The 22,493-nt window shown below is 43.4% G+C and overlaps 1 protein-coding gene across 1 annotated transcript; it reads left to right on the plus strand.

The window, feature by feature from the left end:
• Positions 1-347: 347 nt before the first annotated feature.
• On the plus strand, positions 348-16,362 carry LOC138772800 (ATP-dependent RNA helicase DHX58-like). The gene is made up of 13 exons (XM_069953496.1): positions 348-461; positions 6,636-6,803; positions 7,070-7,274; positions 7,665-7,855; positions 7,937-8,053; positions 8,333-8,459; positions 10,349-10,540; positions 10,674-10,930; positions 11,743-11,892; positions 11,999-12,160; positions 12,290-12,477; positions 13,840-13,933; positions 14,909-16,362. Exons 2-13 carry the CDS (start codon positions 6,636-6,638, stop codon positions 15,095-15,097), a joined length of 2,040 nt encoding a protein of 679 aa, XP_069809597.1. The 5' UTR covers positions 348-461; the 3' UTR covers positions 15,098-16,362.
• The last annotated feature ends 6,131 nt before the right edge of the window (positions 16,363-22,493 follow it).

The following is a 22,493-nucleotide window of genomic DNA, read 5'->3' on the forward strand; positions in this document are numbered from 1 at the left end:
TTTAATGTGCCTGCACTTACACTCAGCTATACACACTGCTGCTATACTGTGCCTGCACTCACACTCAGCCATTCACACTGCTGTATAGAAAAGTCTTTTTTTTTCTAATCGGGAAAATCCCTTTAATGCATGTGATATTGACAGTAGCATAAAAAATCCAAGATGGTTGGAAACGGTTTCAGTTTCGGTTTTCGTCTATGACACAGCGAGGTGGGGGTGTCCTGGGTGGATTTCTGTACTCTGGTTTTACAGTATCCACTCACAGCATCCACTATAGCTGTGTAGGTTGTACCTCACACAATCCCTCAGGGGCCCCTTGGCTTAGCTTTCCATTTAGAGAGAAAGGAACTAAACCAAACCCAGTATATAAGCCGGGTCCAGAGCAGAGAGATCAGGGGACAGAAGACGTCTGAGCAAATCGCTGATATCACAGTAGTCGCTGTGAACGGGAATACATAAAGGTGAGTGCAATAAACCTGGCATACAATAACATAGACTGCATATGGTTCCTGTATCTGCTGGGTTGTTTACATGCCACAATGAATAGCAGCAATGATATATCCCCGCTAGAGAGAGCTAGCTCACAATATACATATGTGGTCTCCACAACTGCTGAAGAACTACAACCCCCAGCAAATAGGGAGATGTAGTTCTGCAACAACTGGCGAGCTATAGGATAAGAAATGGCTGCTATATATCATGAAGGATCCATCACTGAAGTTATACAGAAGCCCACCTTTTATTTGTACCAGGTCCCATGCACTTGTACACCGATCAGCCGTAACAATAAAACTACTGACATACGTTAAATGAATTATCCTGTTAAAATGATGTCTGTTTGGGGGGATATATTAGGCAGCAAGTGAATCGTCAAGCCTTAAAGGGATTGTCTGACAATGAACCCTGTTTTTAACTGTCTAATAAATAAGCATAGTATGGGACAGTCATGTCAAACTCTGGCCCACGGGCCAAATCTGGCCCGTGGTGCCATTATTTTTGGCCCACCAGGCAATTTAGAGTTTGAATTGCATCTGGCCCACCATCACATTAGATTATAATATGGGTGGTCCGGACAGCCGCTCGGACCACCCATATTATAATCTGGTAGGCCACAGGCAGTTTTTAGCCTGTGGCATAGGAGTATGTGAGCAGTGTTCGGACGCCTGCAGCGTGGTGACGTCATCATATATGTCCTGCGCTGGGCGCAGGGCCGCCATCAGAAATTTCGGGGCCCCATACAGCCAAAATGTCAGGGCCCCCCGTAAGCAAAAGCAATAATCCCATAAATTGAAGTGGCATGCAGACATGCAGGTCGGCGCTCGCTTGCTGTGAAGATCGGGCCTTTTAATAGGGGCTTAGTGCATTAGGCTTACGCTTTACGAAACATCAGACAGACCGGGAACAGAACAGGCAGGACAGGGACAAAATCAGAAACCGCACAATAGTCTGAGGTACAAGCCGAGTCAGAACCAGAGACAAGTACACACAACAAGCCAAGGTCAAGCCAGGAGAGTAAAGTGACGTCCAGAACAGCAGGCAAAGGGAACAGGGCAAACAGTCAGAATCAAGGAAAAGCTGAGTACTTAAAAACACTAGTGATGGCTAAAGAGGGACAAATCACAGGCGGCTATGGTCAGCAGCTGTCTGTTTAAATAGAGCACCCAAAACAGCCTGATTGGCCCAGTATTCCTGCCTTTTCATTGGCGGATTGTTCCCCTCTTGCCCTGATGCTCGACCCTGATGTCACCTGGGCTGGTTGCTTGGGAATCAGAGAGCCACACAAAGTATGGATTTGCTGTGGGAGTGGACGCAGTGACAGATCACGGCTTACTATAACAGAGCAGAACACCTGTCAAAATAACTTACTGCACCTATTCCTTACTGCTCCTAGCTTTGTCTTTGGCTATACTGCAGTCTTTAGTAACCGTCACATGATCACTTGAGATTGCGGTGCAGAGGAAGATGCCATACAAAGAGGAGTGGGAAGCGGCTGCGTTCCCACATTGTGTTTGTTAAAAACTGTGAACTTTCAGCACTTTCTGAACGTACTTCCCCACTGTCCTAGCCATCTCTGCTAGTATATGCGCTTGTAAACAGGATTCGCCTGTGTGACCGTACTCTTATTGTAAATCCATAATGCAGAAAACCATTAGACTACATGGCAGTTTTTGAGCCACGGCCAGAAGTGGATCCAGCAAGAAGCAGAAGTACACGTCCTTCCTTTATATTCCTCATTCCTCTCTAATCCACATTTCGCTTCGGTGTGTCACCAGCCTCAACGTGACCGCAATAATGTCTTGTATTATAGATCTACAATAAAACTGTGACTTTTAAAGGAAAACTATCAGCAGGTTCATCCATATGACCGTCCTGCTGATCTATCACTGTAGCCGCCTCGCTCCTCATTCCGGCGCAGTCTCCTTATTTTTCTAGGTTCTGCTGTTTTGAAGCCAAAATAAATTTTTTTAAAATGCAAATGAGTTCCTTTAATGCACTGGGGAAGTTTCTCGGCCCCTCAGTGCACCGTCCCACCTGCACGCTGGTTGTGAAGTGCACACTTACACATACGCAATTATGCAAAAGCAGACACGTCTCATTCTCACACATGAGCTGTTCAAACTGCGTACTCTGGATGGCGCAGGGACAAGACGTGTCTGCTTATGGATAACTGAGTATGTATAAGGCCCCATTCACACGTCTGTGTCAGTTTGTACTGTCAGGAAATCCTGATCAGGAGGCCTCAAATGGCATCAGGAAAGTATCAGGATTTCCTGACAATAATCAGTTTTTACCTTCAGGATTTCCTGATCATAAGAAAAAATAGGACACGATGTGAGATGTAGTTCTGCAAACTGTATGGTCACAGCTTGCAGAACTACAACTCTCATCATGCTTGGATGACAGGTCATGATGGGAGTTGTACTTCTGCAGCCTGGATGGCCACAGGCTGCAGAAGCACAACTCCCATCATGACCTGTCAGCAGGACAGTATATCGGTTGTTCCAGCGCTGGATTTGCAGATCGGGTGGCGCTGCTCAGGTCCAGGGAGGGGAAGAGGCAGCAGGAGTCCGGGACACACCGGGAGCAGCGGCAGAAGGAGGCCTGGGGGAGCCGACTCGTGAGGTTCGGGTGAGTGGAACTCCGGATGCTTTCCTGATGTGCATCAGGAAAGCGCCCAGGACTTCAAGGCTCCCATAGACACCTATGGGGGCATTTGGGACGGAATTCCAGACAAAAATAGGACCGGTTCCGGAAAAATCTGTCGATGGGTCCAAAAATCGAGATTTTCCGGACATATGAAGGGGGCCTAAGTAAGTGTGCACTTTACAACCAGCATGCAGGTGGGACAGTGTACTGAGGAACTTCCCCAGTGCATTAAAGGAACTCATTTGCATTTTTATTTTGGATTTATTTTGGCTTCAAAACAGCAGAACCTAGAAAAATAAGCGAGGAGCGAGGCGGCTACAGTGATAGATCAGCAGGACGGTCATATGGAACTTGCTGAGCTTCATCTACACTACAGAATCCTACATATACCAAATCCTACAGTCATACACACAGGTTATATACTTGTACACACACACATGAACATGGGCTCTTTACATACCGTATATATCTATCAGATACACATAACAGACATACCTATATACATTACATACGGTCACACTTTAAATTTAGTCCAGGAGGAATAACAGAGCAGGAGCAGAACACGAGGTATAAGAGAATAAAGCTTCCTAATACTGGCATACAAGAAGTCCTAGGTAAGTATGTAAGCCCCAATGTTTAATAATCCAGGAGACATATTTCATAGTCAGGCTGCAGTAGCTAATCTACAGAATCCTAAACATATTGCCAGTCACACACACATGATATATACTTGTACACACACATACACACATGTGCATTTTACACACCATACATCATATGCAAACCAGACATACTTGTATACATTACATACGGTCACACACACAGGATATATACTTGTACACACACACACACACACACACACACTATATACTTGTACACACACACACAGGATATATACTTGTACACACACAGGATATATACTTGTACACACACACACACACACACACACACTATATACTTGTACACACACACACAGGATATATACTTGTACACACACAGGATATATACTTGTACACACACACACACACACTATATACTTGTACACACACACACAGGATATATACTTGTACACACACACACACGATATATACTTGTGTGTACACACACACACACACACACAGGATATATACTTGTACACACACAGGATATATACTTGTACACACACACACACGATATATACTTGTGTGTACACACACACACACACACACACACACAGGATATATACTTGTACACACACAGGATATATACTTGTACACACACACACACAGGATATATACTTGTACACACACAGGATATATACTTGTACACACACACAGGATATATACTTGTGTACACACACACACACATATATACTTGTACACACACACAGGATATATACTTGTGTACACACACACACACATATATACTTGTACACACACACACAGGATATATACTTGTGTACACACACACACACAGGATATATACTTGTACACACACACACAGGATATATACTTGTGTACACACACACACACAGGATATATACTTGTACACACACACACAGGATATATACTTGTGTACACACACACACATATATACTTGTACACACACACTCTCTCTCTCTCTCTCTCTTACTCTGTGTGCAGGGAAGCACAGGGGGCCATGCTCTGGAGTCCTCAGCTTCCTGTCTTCTCCTCCTCACAGGCGGCTCTGGCCCCTCCCCCTCCTCTTTATCGGGACTTTAGAAGAGAGGAGGAAGTAGCCAGTAAAGGTAATGGAGGGCGGGGGAGGGCCCCGGGATAGGGAGGAGGGGGCCCTGTCTGTGTAGAAACCTTCCTGTCTGTCTATAGTGTATAGACACAGACAGGCAGGAGGAAACTGTGTGCGGTACAGCTGTCAGGTGGCCGGGCCCCTCTGAGCTTAGTCTGAGCCCGGGCCCCTGACAACTGTACCGCCAATACTGCCCTGATGGCGGCCCTGGCTGGGCGCCTCCCGTGGCCGCAGAAAAGGGTGAGTCCAAGTTAATGGGACAACCTGTCAACCCCCCCCATGCTTACATTAGAAGATGAGTGTGTGGCCGTATCTCCGCGGCAGGCCTGGAATAAGGAGCGGGATCGGCATGATGGGGCAAATATGGGGGGCTGTATCCAGGGGTAGGGTGGGTTCGGGGGCCCAGGCACAGGTTCCCTTTAACAACTGTTTTATGGGCTGGCTACTATATAAGAGTCTATTGGGGAGGGCTGGCTACTATATAAGAGACTATGGGGGAGGGCTGGCTACTATATAAGACTACAGGGGAGGGCTGGCTACTATATAAGAGACTATGGGGAGGGCTGGCTACTATATAAGAGACTATGGGGAGGGCTGGCTACTATATAAGAGACTATAGGGAGGGCTGGCTACTATATAAGAGACTATAGGGAGGGCTGGCTACTATATGAGACTTTGGGGGAGGGCTGGCTACTATATAAGAGACTATGGGGAGGACAGGCTACTATATAAGAGACTACTGGCGAGGGCTGGCTAATATATGAGATTATTGGAGAGGGCTGGCTAGTATATTAGAGACTATGGGGAGGACTGGCTACTATATGAGACTACAGGGGATGGCTGGCTACTATATGAGACTATTGGGGAGGGCTGGCTACTATATGAGGCTATGGGGGAGGGCTGGCTACTATATGGGACACTTGGGGGGCTGACTACTATTTGGGCACTACTGGGAGGGCTAGCCACTATATGGGCACTATTGGGAGGGCTGGCTAATATGAGGGGCAATTTTGGTTGGGTTGGCTGCTACATGGGGCAATATTAGGGGGTTGGCTATTACATGGGTTGGGGTTTAATTATGTCATAGCAATTTATAATTTCATTTATCATAGTGCACAGAGGAGGGAGACGCACACCACTGTGCCCGCGACTTTGTCAGGTTTTTTAATTTTGGCCTACTGTGTATTTGAGATTGACACCCCTGGTATGGGATATAGTTGTTTTACTGCCTTTCTGCGGTCTTTCATACTTAATTTGTGTTTTTAATGCAAACTATCTTCATTAGCCCAACTTCCTGTCCAGTGAGCAATACTGTAATAGACTTCTTGTTCCTGTGTACTCTCTAGTCAAGAAATCTCAGTATTGTAAGAATGTGTACTGAGAGAGTTGGCTGAATTCCTCTCTAGAGAGTACAAAGAAACAGGAAGTCCATTAGAGGATGAACACTGTACAGGAAGTTGGGCTAATGAAGACAACACAGCATATAGTTTGCGTTAAAGGGGTTGTCAAGGATTAGAAAAAACACAAGTGTTGGCAATGTTTCTGATGTGTAGGGGGGATGTGACTTTTAAAAAATTTCCTGCAACTCAATTTAAAGTCTAAGTCCATGATGGTGAGCCTATTCAAGCAAATAGCAGGCTCCATGGAGATCAAAGTTTGAAGATGATGGTCTGCTGTCACTATCTATATATGATTACTTAACTATTTTGCCCAGAACCTACAGTTGAAATCATCTTTTACAGATGGAGCTAAGAGACTATCAAAAGGAAGTCATTGGCCCAGCGCTGGAAGGCAAAAACATCTTAATCTGTCTCCCAACAGGAACTGGTAAAACCAGGGCTGCGTTGTATGTGGCAATGCAGCACCTAGAGAAGAACTCTAATGCTAAGGTCGCCATGATTGTGAACAAGGTATGTAATAGGAAAAGTATGCAGAACACAAACTCTCCTCGAAAAGCAAGTGTGGACTTATGTGTGGAGAGCTGTTTGGGGGGTTCTTGTCCCGCATCAGAACCAGTCCCCCCTTGAGCTGCGCCAAGGAACCTCTGTAGCCAACTCATAAGGAACAAAGAAGAAGCCATGTACAGTTGGGTGACTCTTTCTTTTCGGGGAGACTCTGGGTTGCTGAGTATAAGAACATGAGTTCTATGGAAGGTTTCCTCTTCTTAATCCGGCAGGTCCATCTGGTAAACCAACATTACAGCAAGGAGTTTCAGCCAATTCTCAAGGACAGATTCAAGATTACTCCCATAAGTGGAGACTCGGAGGAAAAGGGCTTTTTTGCTCATTTTGTGAGGGAATCTGACATAGTCATCTGCACTGCCCAAATCCTGCTCAATGCCGTCACCAGCAACAGTGAAGAAAAACATGTGGAGCTGACAGGTGAGGACGTCTTGAGAACCATTGTTAATTACACAGTTACCTATTGGGCCAACATTATCTCCAATAGATGGAGAACCACCATCCCAATTGATCTGCTGGCCAACGAGCCATGGTTTTGATATCCACCCTCTGGGCTGTACTCGTGTATGGAGAGCAGTACATATTAGTTTGTCCAGAGCCATCTCTGGCCACCACAGCCAGGCTTGACATAGTCAGGGAACCCTCGTTCATGAGATGTGGGTCCAGAGGTGGATAAATAATGACCCCCTTCATGAATGATGATCATCATTTTTAACCATGATGTGGAGCAGGTCAATAAGTGGAAGGATCCCACTCTGTTTGTCCATGTTGTGGCCTTCACATCAGTATTTGATTGTTTTTCTCCCATAGATTTTACACTACTGATCATAGACGAGTGCCATCACACACAGAAGGACGCTATCTACAACAAGTTGATGGAGGTATACCTCGAGAAAAAGTTGAATGGACAAAGTAATCTGCCACAAATTCTAGGACTAACGGCTTCCCCAGGGACGGGTGGGGCTAGCTCCTTTGAGAAAGCCGTAGACCACATTTTAATGGTGAGACTCCATATACTTGTCTATGTTGGTGTTTACAATACATGATTTTGGACCTGACAACTTTATATATATAATTTTTAGATCTGTGCGAATCTTGACACCTATAAGATAATGTCACCCCAGACTTCAATCAAGGACCTTGAAGAAAAAGCTAAGCAGCCCAATAAACAGTATGACCTGGTCCCTGAAAGGGATACGGTAATAATTATTGGATTTTTTTTTTTTTTGCTGTATTGTCCATCTAAGCTCCATCTACTTGCCAACAATACATTCTGTAGATTACAGGAAGTAGGGGAAGGATTGAGGGGAGTATGACTGCAGGGTTCTTGTAGTCTGTTACCATAGAGACACATAGGTCTGTATGGGAGCTGACAGGATATTGTTAAGATCAGCATTGTTTGGAATGACAGTGATCAGGGCTTGTCTTGGATTTGGATTACTAATACTAATAAATGAACAATGTTTCTGCTGGTCTAGGATCCTTTTGGAGATAAGCTGAAGGAGCTCATGGCCGCCATACATGAATATATGGATGACACTGAATTCATCACAAATTTTGGCACCCAAGAGTATGAACAGAGTATAGTATTGATGGAAAAAGATGGTGAGTTTTAACATACTGATACCATTACTATAATACATGTACAGTACATCCTGGACACTATATGGTCATATATATTGAATTAAAGGGGTACTCCCGCGAAAATAAATTTCTTTCAAATCAACTTGTTTCAGAAAGTTATGTAGATTTGTAATTTACTTCTATTTAAACAACTCAAGTCTTCTCATACTTATTAGCTGCTGTATGTCCCACAGGAAGTGATGTATTCTTACCAGTCTGACACAGTGCTCTCTGCTGCCACTTCTGTCCATGTCAGGAGCTGTCCAGAGTAGGAATTCGCTACTGCTCTATTAAGTTCCTGTCATGGACAGCGGTGGCAGCAGAGAGCACTGTGTCAGACTGAAACTAAAACACCACTTCCTGAAGGACATACAGCAGCTGATAAGTATGGGAAAACTTGAAATTTTTAAAATAGAAGTAAATTACAAATCTATATAACTTTCTGAAACAAGTTGATTTGAAAGAAAAAAAATATTAAAGAGTACCCCTTCAGTATAAAAAAAATATCCAGATTGAGGAAGAAGCACAGCGATCACATTTCCGTTTATTGTACTCTGTACATGGCTTTTGCAGTGTGGTGCAGATTATAGCATAGAAACATAGAAGATTGTCGGCAGAAAAAGACCACTGGGTCCATCGAGTCTGCCCTTTTAGTATTTTCTTTCTTATTATCTTAGGATAGATATATGTTTATCCCAGGCATGTTTAAATTCTGTTATTGTAGATTTACCAACCACCTCTGCTGGAAGTTTGTTCCAGGTATCTACTACTCTTTCAGTAAAATAATATTTTCTCACATTGCTTCTGATCTTTCCCCCAACTAACCTCTCACTGTGTCCTCTTGTTCTTGAGCTCAGTTTTTTACTAAAAACACTCCCCTCTTGAACCTTATTTAGTCCTTTAACATACTTAAAAGTTTCAATCATGTCCCCCCTTCCCTTCTTTCCTCCAGACTATACAGATTCAAATGCTTAAGTCTTTCCTGATATGGTTTATGCCTCACACCCTCCACCATTTTTGTAGCCCGTCTTTGGACCCGTTCTATTTTATCAATGTCCTTTTTGAGGTGAGGTCTCCAGAACTGGACGCAGTATTCCAGATGTGGCCTCACCAGAGCTCTATACAGCGGGATCACAGTCTCCTCCTTCCTACTGGTTATACCTCTAGCTAACCAGTAGGAAGAAGGAGATTGTGATCCCGCTGTATAGAGCTCAGGTGAGGCCACATGTGGAATACTGCGTCCAGTTCTGGAGACCTCATCTAAAAAAGGACATTGATAAAATAGAACGGGTACATACACATGCTCTGTGTATGTTTCTACTGTTCCTTGTTCTTTTCCAGTTCCTTGTTCTGGTCTGTCCAGTTGGTTCTTGATATATCAAGTCCTTTTATCTGTCTTTTAAAGTCATTGCTACCTAGTCTACAGTACCTTCGGGTCGCAGCGTCTTCTTATTGTTATTCTGTTTAACTTAACATTAAATTTAGTGGTGTCTCATAATAGGTTTAGTGTTCAGGGATAGATCTAGGAAAAGATTTGGGGACAGCTAGTGTTCATCTGTCTGCTTCAAGTCCTGCCTGCCATTCTCATCATCTCTTCTATCATCCACTTATCTATTGGTGAGTTGTTTTTTTTTTTTTTGTGTACCCACCCCTTGCTTATTCTTGCAACTGTCTACCTCTCATACTTTTTGGCCCCACTGTAAGTCCTGGGGGCATCTAAGTATGGGAGCCACATATAAAAACTAGGAAAGGTCAGGGTCACAGGAGAAGTCCAGGTCTGCCATTTCGTAAACAGCCGGTGTCATTACAGGTATAAATTGAGCTTTCTTGTACTGTATCTTTTATGTGACTTCCATTTTCCTTAAATCCAGGGGCTGAGGCTGCCGACAGGAGGAAGCGAACTTGTGCAATCCACCTCCGCAAATACAACGATGCCCTCTTCCTCCATGACACTGTAAGAATGAAGGATGCCTATGACTTTCTGGAAGAATTCTACATAATGGAAAAATTTTTAAAAAATTCTACAGAAGCAACAGATGTCTTCCTCTACGGGTTATTCAATGGTATGCACGAGCCATGTACGATATGAATCACGCCTTCTCAATGATTAGATTTATGAAATATTAAAAGTACGTCATATGATCCACTAGTACAGATTGTTCTTCATCCATGCTACCATTTGTTTTACTTGTGCAGAAAACTGTGATGAACTTTCAGAATTGTGCAACAATATTGAATATGAAAACCCTAAGTTGAAGAGACTGGAAGAGATTTTGAAGGAACATTTCCAGAACTCCTCCACCTCCCACGGGATCATCTTCACCCGGACACGACAAAGTACCTACTCTCTTCTTGAGTGGATTAAAAGCAATGCCTCCCTTCAAGATCTCAATATCAAGGCGGCAGCTTTGACAGGGGCAGGGTTCAGCAATCAGAGCAAACACATGACACAGGTGAGAAATACAACTGCATGTTGAGGGGTATTTCTTAGCTGCTCCCTCTAAGAGCCCAGTAGAGGTTGACCCCCTTTCCTCTAACTTGTTGGACATCCACCGGCCATGAGACACGGGAATCAATTAAGTCATTGTGAGAGTATACTGTATGTCTGCCACACATTGTAGCCTGGTTGCCATTCTCACATACTATATCTCATCAGGCATCCTTTTCTAATAGAAGTTGAAGGGGTACTCCAGCCAGGACCTCTTCCAGTCCCTAGTGTCCAGTGTTCCCGGTCTTGAGACGTGACGTGGCAGCGGCCGCTAAATGGCTAAGCAGGCCTGCCATGTCATGTCTCAAGCAGAGTGCGCTGTCAGGGTGGCAGGTGGATGTTATTGTTTTCACCCACTCGCTCTCTGGGCATTGCCGAAAAAGGCGCCTCGACCTGAGTACCTATTTAATACCCTCCTGGGCCAAAGCATTTCCTAAACTTTGTCTAAAGTTTGATAGGGCAGAGGGGAGAGTTTCCTGCCCCTTGCATGTGACATATCTTAAATTCTGCAAAAAGTCAGCAAGTGGAAGTCAGCAAGTGTTCTAGAAGTGTATTGAACCCATTACCAACCACCTAATAAAATAACTGATTGCACAATTGGACAAGGTGGATCTGTTTGGTACTATATTCACAAATTTGATAACCTTAGCAGTTTACAACGCCGAACCCAGTCCTAGTAAAATTTTGTTGGTTTTGACTTTTGTCAAATTATGCTGTCCGTGTTGTCCGTCACATTTGGCTAATCGTAAAGTGTAATTCTCAAATTTTCGTTCTCAGAACGAGCAGAAGGAAGTGATCCAAAAGTTTCGTGAAGGCTATCTGAATCTGCTTATTTCTACCAGTGTTGCCGAAGAAGGCTTGGATATCCCAGAATGCAATATTGTTGTTCGGTATGGCTTGATGACAAATGAAATATCCATGGTGCAGGTAAGATTTGTGGTATGGCTCATGGCTGGCTGTAGCTTCAGAAAACATTTTTTCAAGCAAAAATCCATCGCATGGAGCTAACACTTCTCATTGGGACTGTTCTTAGGCCAGAGGACGAGCCAGGGCTGAAGAAAGCTGTTACTCTTTCTTGGCGGAATCTGGAGGGAAAGAGAGTAGAAGAGAAAGGACCAACGAGTCTTTGGAAGAACTGATGAAACAAGCCATAAAATATGTGCAAGAGATGCCAGAAAGAGAATACCAGGAAAAGGTAGGTGGCACTTATATCCCATTATATATGACCATAGGGTAATAGGCCGAGCTGGATATTATGTCTTTCATCAGCCTTACAAACTATAGAACTATGACGTGCCATTGATGTTCTTGGTTTCTGATGTAGATTAAAGATCTGCAGAGACAATCTCTGAACGAGCGTTTGGTGAAACAAGCCAAAACAGAAAGTCAAAAGAAATTTGCACCATCGGACGTTCGGGTGGATTGTCGGAACTGCTCTGCTGCTATTTGCTTTGGAAGCGATTTGCGTGTGATGGAATATGTCCATCGTGTGAATATAAACCCAACCTTTAAGTAAGTAATGAAGCCACACTGGTGAGTACATTGGAGTTGTTTAGTAAACCTGGGGTGTATGGGTGACCTGCTCCAATAGATCTTGTGCCCAACATATGCCACCATTTCTTTTAACTGTTCACTGAATCCTATAACTACCAGTCAATATTATATATAGTATATATTTATTGATGATCCATCAATATGGGGACAATAGAAAAGAGTGGGTTTATGATGGCTGTAGTGGTCTAGCTATAGAGATAGCTGCTACATCAGGGCCTGGTGGCTAAGGGTTCCTCTGGAGAACATGGTGGTATAAATTAGTAATAGAAGTGATGCCTCCCCCAAATTCCGATCAAAGATTCTAAAATCTACATTTTTTCTCTCTAAAAGAAGAGGGGAAGTCCTTTCTTAGTTCCTCTTTTTCTCAAGAGAAACTAGATATGGCCTAAACCCCCAGAAAGCTCCAGGACCAGACGGCTATACTGGGGAATTTCTAGAAATTTTCAAAGACCAGATATCTCCACTCATGTCTTTTCTCTTTAACATATTTATGAGTGAAGCCCATTCGCGCAAACCACTTATACAGCTTACATTAAAGGACAACTCCGGCCAAAATGTATTTTTTAATATGTTATTTTTAATAAGCAAAGTTAGACAAGTTCCTAATATACACTAATTATAGTGCTATTTCCCTCAATTTAGTAGATCAGGCAGGCTTCAATGTCTCTAAAGATAAGTGATGTCACGACCCAGTCTATACCTAAAGGGTCCAGCAGAGGGCGCAGTATATATAGAAATTACATGTAAAAAAGGATAAGTTATCATTTTAAGTCCTACATAAATCTGGCTACAATCCACAATTGGAATCCTCCTACAGGTGTATTTCCCTAATATTTGTAGACCTTAAGCTTATTTCCAAGATCATGGTGGATAGGCTGGCTAGAATTTTACCAAGATTGACGTATGCAGTCAATAACCTTATACTCATACAATTCATAGATTGTATGTGGGCTTCTTTTTTGGGGGTGGTATGAAACCTATAACAAATGACTTAAAGAAGCTTTGTTAACTTCCCCCATCTCCACAAATATAACCTAGCCAGTTATGTTGCATAATCACTTTCACTGTATAAAGGTTTTTTATCCCAAACTGCTCTGGTCCCAGCTTATCCCTTCCAGAACAAAAGAGATTTCTTCCATATGACCCTTCTCTTTGCCAACATCATATGTAGGTGGGGAGTTGGAAGTACATTTTGTACTGTTGGCTTTGTCTGTTCAGGCATGATGGGAATTGTGGTTTTGCAACAGCGGGAGGGCTGCAGCTTTGACGCTTGTACCCTAGATAGCTCCTATAGCTCTTTTGCTCATGTTGAATTTATAGGGAGAACTATGAAGAATATTCAGAGCCTATCAACCTTGGAAGAAAGATGGAGAACTGGGTTCCTGGAGGTGCAATCAGATGCCGCCTTTGCAAGGTGAGAAATTAACATAAAAATATAATACTACTAACCAATCCAAGATTTACAACAAGGGCTATGACAGCTGTGTACAGCCTGAATTGGGGGGCCATAGATTTAAAGGAGGTAATGATATTAGAATGACCAACAAATAAGTTACAATAAGTTAAACCAGCGACACTTAGGGCCCTATTACACGGAGCAATAATTGACTGAATCAGGTCGATTTGGCCAACTTTTTCTCAGTGTAATAGAAAGAACGATCATCAGCTAATGGTTTCTTTAGGTCCAGACCTGAAATCATCAGCATTGGGCGATCTACGTGTAATAGCAATGCGCAGCCAAAGGCTGATGATTGAAGTGTAAAATAATAAAATATTAACTTACCTTACCACGTTCCCTGGTGTCCTGGTGGGCCTTCCCCGGTGTCTGCAGCTCTGCTCTCTTTTCCGGTCTCTACACTGACAGGCCGTAGCTGCTCAGCCAATCACTGGCCGCGACAGGACCGGAACGGTGCATTTGCTTTGATACAATTATTGTTGAATCAACTCCTTTATCCCTAGCGGCAAGTCAGTGACTACATTTTAGTGTCACATTGTGTTTCATGATGAGCGAACTTGCTGAACATTCAGGTTCGTCATGTTTGTCCGAACCCGAACTCTCGCCATTTGATTACCGGTGGCTGAAGTGGCAAGCGTTTGGGTTTCGCCGAACGTTGCCGAACCCAAATTTCCTGCATCTTTTCTCATCACTAGTTGTGTTGTCTTCGGGACCCGTTACTTGGTTACAACCTGAGCCGTCCTGAGAATTCACTAGTGGGTCAGCCCTAAGCTAACGTATTCATAAAAACATCAAATTCTTCTCTGTCTATTGACAAGATGACAGATGTTTGGTTCACGTACTGTACACAGTGCCATGGAAAGAGGTTTTTCCTATGGTGTGGCGGTAGATTGTTGCTTGTCATTCTCCAATAATATGATTTCCCTCCTGCAGGCGCATTGGGGAATGATAATGATCTACAGAGGAGTGACCCTTCCCAGTATAACCATCAAGCACTTTGTGCTCCAAACTCCCGAAGGTCCCAAAACCTGCAAAAAATGGAAAGACGTCCCGTTCTCCTTGGAGGAGTTTGATTATAATACGTACAATGAAGATTGCCTTTCAGATACCGAGGATGATTGATCTCTTTGCTCTGAGGAGAATTTCTGAAATGGACAATTTGCTGCTCAGAACATCCTGACACTGGAGATGATGACACGGAAATTGGTTTCTTGGTATTACATAAGTTTAAATTACTGCTGTATGAACTCTAAGCTCTGAAGGTATGAATGGGGTCTAATCTTTCATTGTCCTACCTCCTATAAGTCTGTATAGGCCATCGAGTACGTATTAAACATGTTTGTGAGCTGGACCGTCGTATTATGCATGAGGGTCCTCAGCAAATCCGAAGAATACCTACTCTTCTTATTGAGAACAATGTGTGTTCATTCCCTTGGATAAAGGACCAAAAAGATCCTTAAGGCCTCTTGTTCATCAAGTGTTTTTCTCATGGCCAACATTGGGCTTATAAATGAAGACTTGTTGAATCCATAGCTTGCTCCACAAAGACTTCTCGAAGACCTTTCTTCATTTATCCTGATACAACTGTCTAACCATAAAACCCATAAAACTCCTGGTTTGCCTAGGAAACAGTGTTGGACTGGCCCACCAGAGGACCAGAATATCCTCCAGTGGGCCCCCAGCTTTAGGACCTGCACTAACACTGACTGATATGTCATTTCTCACTGGTTCTTCATTGGTGGGCCCCCAGGATCATCTCCTCTGGTGGGCCCCAGATACCCCAGTCCGACACTGCTAGGAAACATAACGCTCCAATATATGTAGATAGGTGATGCCGCAGATGGAAGGAGTTGTGTTTTCTCCTTCTGCAGCAAGCTCCTCCCCTTTGTCATTCTTCTGCAAAACACTTTTAATATCCTTACTGACATGGCTTTTTCAGACTTGCAAATATGCTATGTGAAACATAATGAGCACAGGGCTGGGTCTTCCTCTTAAATGGAGTCTATCAGCAGGTTGGGGCTAGAGCACACCTTACAAAGAGGCTTGTAGTGCTATAACTATGGAGCTCTGGTGTGCTGTTCTTAATAACTAATTACTTGTTCAATGTAGTAATGTCCTCAACCTCTTGGTGCACCGATAGTCACCCACTTGCTCCTTTTTGAGCTAATTAGGGGCGTGGTAAGAAATGGGAAGGCAGCTGTATCGGTGCACCAACCACCTCCGGTACACCAAAAAGCCTTATATTGATTGATAGATTCATTAATAAGAAGGTGCATTGGAGCATCATAGTAAGGGCACTATGTGCTTCTTTGTAAGGTGTGCTAGAAGGATCCACCAACGGGACAAGTAGTTCTAACCTGCTGACAGATTCCTTTTAAATTACTCATCAGTAAGAGTATGAGTATTGAATAATCTTGCCAAACTGTTTGGGTTCGGCAACTTTCTCTGAACCCAAACGCTCTGCATTCGGTTGGATGCTGCCCTAAAAAGTCCTGGAAAACATGGATACAGCCATAGGCCAAACACTGAATCCATGTTTTCCAGGCAGCTCTAGAGCAGCATCCAAGTTCTCCAACCGCTGATAGTCACCACTACCCATCAGCATTGGTGCCTTTCATAGCATGGCACAGATTTACGTCAAATTGTAAACTTTGGCTATTGCTAGTTAAGGCCATGTTCACATGGCGTAAGACACCGGCCTTTCTGTGACCCAGACAGGTCACAGAACAGACGGTGTCAGAGAAGATCATCCCTGCCGGTACTGCAGTACCGGCCGGATGATCTTCATTTCTGATGAATTGGGATGCAGGCGTTCCCCATGTCAGTTTTTCGACATCCTGGCCGAAGCGTATACAATGTGTATGCTCTCCGGACGGGATTCCATTTATTCAAATACAACATACGTTTTGCATAAATCATGGCCGTTGTTGCAAATTGTAACAATGGACGTGATTTATGTAAAACATACGTTGTGTGAACATGGCCTAAGACTGTAACGTTACAACAGAAAAATTCAATGCGTTTGGTCATATGGCCCTTTGCACTAACATCATATACCACACTACATTTTTTTTCTTGTCTTTTCTTGAAGCTACTTAATTATACACTTACGTCGAGACATGTGATGGTGTCTCTACAGTGTTTTGGTTGATCTCCCTGAGGTCAACCAGCGTCTCTTTGCATGCACTTACTAGTCATTGCTCCCACTAGCCAGAAACCTACTCCACACTGATGAGGGGCAAATACCCCGAAACAGCTGTCTGTGGATGGATACCTTGCTTGGGTTGTTTCCTTGATTGGAGACATTCCTTGGCTTGGTTGTTCCTTCCCGGAGGAAGGTCTGGCTAGTTCACTGATGTCGAGACATGTGATGGTATCTCTGCAGCGTTCTTTTACATACTTAATTATGCAGAGGGACAGTACCCCTAATTAATATTTATGAGCAATCATTTTAATTGTGAAAAGCATGAACTGAATTACTGCTGTGTAATACTACATGTCCCCAGCAGGGGCAGTGTCCAGCTGCCTGGAATCTTCTCTGTACCCTTGACCTGTGCTACTCATAGGAGTCACTACTTGTTCAATTCCTTGTTGTATGTCTTAATTAAAGATATCGAATTTGCACAAAGTTTGCGCTGCTCAGTTTTCACTCTTTCGGTGGTTATCATTGCCTGGGATATGTCAGTATATAGTCAGTTGTTAGATGTCTTTCAACAACCAGTGAGATAATATATATTAACTAGAGTTGACCAAGCACCTCAAGCTGCTCGGAATAAAAAACTTTGTTCACAGCCTTTCAACAAACCTTAAAGTGGTTGTGCACCTTTTTTTTTTCAAATCAACTGGTGCTAGAAAGAAATTTGTAATTTACTTCTATTAAAAAATCGTAAGTCTTCCAGTACTTATCAGCTGCTGTAAGTCCTGCAGGAAGTGGTGTATTCTTTCCAGTCTGACACAGTGCTCTCTGCTGCCACCTCTGTCTGTAACAGGAACTGTCCAGAGCAGTAGCGAATCCCCACAGAAAACCTCTCCTTCTGCACTAAATTCAGTGCTTATAGATTTTCTCTTTTGTAATATGTTCTTAAAAAATCTAATAAAAAACATTGAACCAGAAAACCTCTCCTTCTCTCCAGACTGGAAAGAATACACCACTTTCTGCAGGACATAGTAAATAGAAGTAAATTACAAATCTCTGGCACCAGTTGATTTGAAAGAATTTTTTGGGGGGTGAACTTCCCCTCCTAATGCATTAAACCCAGTCAGCCTTAAACCCATTGTAGGAGGGTTGAAATTATACTTACCACTCTGGTCTTCTATCTTCTAGCTTTACTCTTGCCGCTCAGATCAGTGACTGCAGCGTTGTCCCACTCAGCCAATCAGCAGCTTAGGAGGGACACCGCCGTGGCTGCTGATTGGTCGAGCGGCAAAAGTGAAGCTAGAGGAAGAGTGGTAAGAGCACAACTTTACCCCCTGCGGGCCACATTTTCACTTTGTAACATTTCTGAGTTACCAGGTACCCTCCGCTCTGCCGAGCAGGCGGTACCTGGTTAAATGCTCGAGTCTCCTATTGTTTTCAATGGGGCTCGTCACTTGGGCATTGAAAAGTAGTAAATTTAATGCTCAATCAAACATTTTAGTGCTCGATCAACGCTAATATTAACATCTTCCCACACTCTAATGTACACTGGCTTGGACTGGTGTGGTGTCCCACCACAGGTGGTTTTTTGTCTCTCCTTTTCACCTCTCAAAAAGCTTCCTCTTTTCAGGTTAAAGCGACTCTGTACCCACAATCTGACCCCACCAAACCACTTGTACCTTCAGATAGCTGCTTTTAATCTAAGATCTTTCCTGAGGTCCGTTCAGCAGGTGCTGAAGTTATTGCCCTTAAAAACAACTTTTAAACTTGCAGCCCCGTGCCCAACGGCCGTGGCTTAGAATATCTGTGCCCTAACTTTGCACCACCCCTCCATCCCTCCTCCCCACCCTCTTCATCATTAGGAATGCCACTGGAACATTTTCTCCTGTCTGAACATTGCACAGCAGTCTTAACGATCCAGCCCATGTTGAGTATTCACACAGCTGACGAATATGAAACAATCTGCCTGCAGCATTCCTAATAATGAGGAGGGCGGGGAGGAGAGACAGAGAGGTTGTGCCAGCCTAATGCATACACACTCTAGGCCACGGCTGTTGGGCACAGGGCTGCCAGTTTAAAAGTTGTTTTTTAGGACAATAACTGCATCCCCTGCCGAGCGGACCCCAGGACAGATCTTGGATTAAAAGCAGCTATCAGACGGTACAATCGGTTTGGGGGGGGGGGGACAGATTGTGGGTACAGAGTCACTTTAAGTGGTCATAAAGGGTACTTTATAGTTTCACCACTAGAAGTCAGTATTTTGTATTTCTATGTATTGCACAGCTAAGAAAGGTCATGGGTTAACGTTTTATATGTTCCATGTGTTATTCTTAAACAATGGGAGGTGCTCTCTACTTCTAACCAATCTCTTTTCTTTTGCACACACTCATCCCCACCACTCACAGGGAAGTTCTCTTTAGGTCCCTGTAGGAGGAGTTACTTGGTGGAGGAAATGCACAGTCAGTTCTTACCAGATTCTCAGAGAGGAAAGAAGCAAAAACCTACTCTTCCTGCTGTAGTTAAGCCAGGGTCCGGCTGCTGCCAGGACTCCTGACAGGGACAAAGAGGAGTCTAGACAAGACACGAGTGTGTACAGATGCAGCTAGAGACCAACAGTTCTAGTACTTCTACTACGTAGTGCTAACCACCTTAAAGGGAGAAGAGTCCAGGAACACCCTAACCCACGCCGAGAACAAGTCTAAAAAGCGCAGGGCAGTATCCTAATTACAAGAGGAACTAGCCTGGATAGGACAAAGATACCGAAAAAGGTCTACGTATCCTATCTCGCAAAGCAGGTAACTGGGAAGGCCCAGATAACCACGACTGGGGCTTGCATCACCTTTGTAACAAGTGGCAAGATATAGGCACCACTTCCTGTCTCAGTGTAGCATTCTCTACCTCCTTGGTCCCCCTACTGAACTCTCCTTGCTCTGTCAGCCTGCAGCTTCTTCTTGCCGCAAATGTCTTCTTTATCCAAGTAAACTACAAAAATGCCATTCAAAAGTACAATTAGTCCTGCAAAAAACTGTATAGCTCTGTCACCAGGCCTTAGTAAGCACGCCATGACTTATTATGTCATTGTCACTCTGCCGGTTTGATTGACCATAGTAAGAACAAGCATTTATGTGCATGAGACCTAATAGTGATGAAGTAATATTTTTATATACAGTAACTTTGGGGTAGACCCCCTAAATCAGTTTCATTAGTAGGAACCAAGCACCTCAGCCTGACTATATATATAATGAACACATGTATTAAGAATTCTTTGATGCCAGTTTCAAAAACTTGACAACATTATGAACGTCTTGGTTATCCAAACCTTTGCCACTAGGGGGCAGCAAAGGATAACTAAAAAAAAAAAGGTTGCATGTACCCAACACAAAAAGTAAATTGGTAAAGAATCAAAAATTTTAAGGACTATCTAAAAAGGTAAATGGTTAAAAAGGTAGACAAATAAAACGTCCTTTAAGATATCATTGTGGCAATCCCAGTCATGGGCAGGAATGGAAAGGTGGAGCCTAGTAATGGAGAAGTGCTAAGGTAAGTATAATGCATTTATTATTTGACCCTTTTGTATATACATAGGTAAATATTCTTCTGTTAAGATATAACCCCTACATTTCCGGTAGTAAAGTATGACTGCTTTCATCTTGCACTGTTCTCCATTCTCTGCCATACATATAATGCTCTGCATTAGAGTGTGAATAATGTACATCACTGGCACTGAATGCTGCTGCACTAGAATTAGTAGGTGATGTATGATACCCTCAGCAGCATACTCTTCCATTAAACCCTTTAGATTGGGAAACTTCATGGGGGAGTGTCTAGGGAGATGCAAACCTTTTAATTGATTTAAAGGGGAACTATCAGCAGGTTACACAAATCTAACGTGCATGGGGTGCCGAGGAGTAAAATATGTCTCTTACCTTCCACCTCGGCACCGTTCCCGTGCATTAAGTAGTTGAATCCAGGGCCCACAGCACCGTTAGGAGCACTGCCCGCCCCATTGCGCCAAGCCATCCCGCTTCCTCTAATATTAATCAATGGAACGGGCGCTTTGGGAGCGGGGCAGTGCTCCTAATGGTGCTCAACGCAATGGATTAAACTACTAACTGCACGGGAACGGTGCAAAGGAGGAAGGTAAGAGACATACCTTCCTCCTCCGTGCCCCGTGTGTACCAGGGGGCTATAAGCAGGTTAGATTTGTCTAATGCTGATAGTTCCTCTTTAAGTTACTTAAAGGTGACCTGTAACATTGCGGGCATCATATTATTAAGCAGGAGGAGCCGAGCAGATTGATGTATAGTTTTGAGGGAAAAGTTCCAGCGTAATGTGTAATTTATCCATGTAAATCTGCTCATTCTGGATGAAGCAGTCAAGTGGGTGGTCTTATTCAATGATTGACAGTTGTCTGTGTATATAAGTGTACATGTAGAGACAATTGTCGATCTTAATGAGTATCTACTACTTAGCCAAGAATGAGCAAAATCAAGTTGGCGGTCCTACTCAGTGATTGAAAGCTATCTGTGTACAAGTGTGCATATACTGTAAAAAAGATATCAAAGTAGGGGCCGCCCACTTGACTACCTAGCTCAGAATGAGCAGAAATTGATGTGAATAGATGATGTTAAATCTATATATCACTCTGCACAGCTCCTTCTGCTCCATAAAATGCTGCCATTTGCAGACTGAATTTTCAATACAACAGGTTCCCTTTAAAATCCTTTTATACTGAAACAGCACCATTTCTGTCCAAAGGCTGTGCCTGGTATTGCAGCTCATCTCCAAGCAGACAGGGGTGAACTTCAATACCAGAATAACAATGATAGATGGCGCCATATGAAAAATAAAACAAAACGGAACAATTTTTCGATTTCAATGATTACTCTAAGCAGAGTTTTACATCCTTAGACCGGGTTCACACTGGCCGTTCTCTGGAGAGAAGATCATACTGCAGTACCGGCTGGATGATCTTAATTCCTGATGAATTGGGATGCAGGTGCTCACTGATGGGCCCGCATCCCAATTCATCAGAAATTAAGATCATCCACTGCACACAATAGAGCGTGCGGCCGGAGATTTATCAAACTGGTGTAAAGTAGAATTGGCTCAGTTGCCCCTAGCAACCAATCAGATTCCACCTTTTATTCCTCACAGATTCTTTAAAAAATGAAAGGTGGAATCTGATTGGTTGCTAGGGGCAACTGAGCCAGATTCACTTTACACCAGTTTGATAAATCTCCCCTCATATGTATACACTCCGACCAGCATTTCATTCATTCACATACAATGTATGTTTTGTATAACTCACGGCCGTTGTTGCAAATTGCAACAAAGGCCGTGATTTATACAAAACATACGTTGTGTGAACATAGCCCAAGG

Source organism: Dendropsophus ebraccatus, chromosome 14 (assembly GCF_027789765.1).
Source record: "Dendropsophus ebraccatus isolate aDenEbr1 chromosome 14, aDenEbr1.pat, whole genome shotgun sequence".
Taxonomy (NCBI): Eukaryota; Metazoa; Chordata; class Amphibia; order Anura; family Hylidae; genus Dendropsophus; species Dendropsophus ebraccatus.

Excerpts from the sequence above, each read along its gene's own strand:
- LOC138772800 (XM_069953496.1), top strand. The coding sequence starts at position 6,636 with ATGGAGCTAAGAGACTATCAAAAGGAAGTCATTGGCCCAGCGCTGGAA. Across the intron at positions 8,460-10,348 it reads AGTATTGATGGAAAAAGATG|GGGCTGAGGCTGCCGACAGG; the intron begins GTGAGTTTTAAC and ends CCTTAAATCCAG. Across the intron at positions 13,934-14,908 it reads TCAGATGCCGCCTTTGCAAG|GCGCATTGGGGAATGATAAT; the intron begins GTGAGAAATTAA and ends TCCCTCCTGCAG.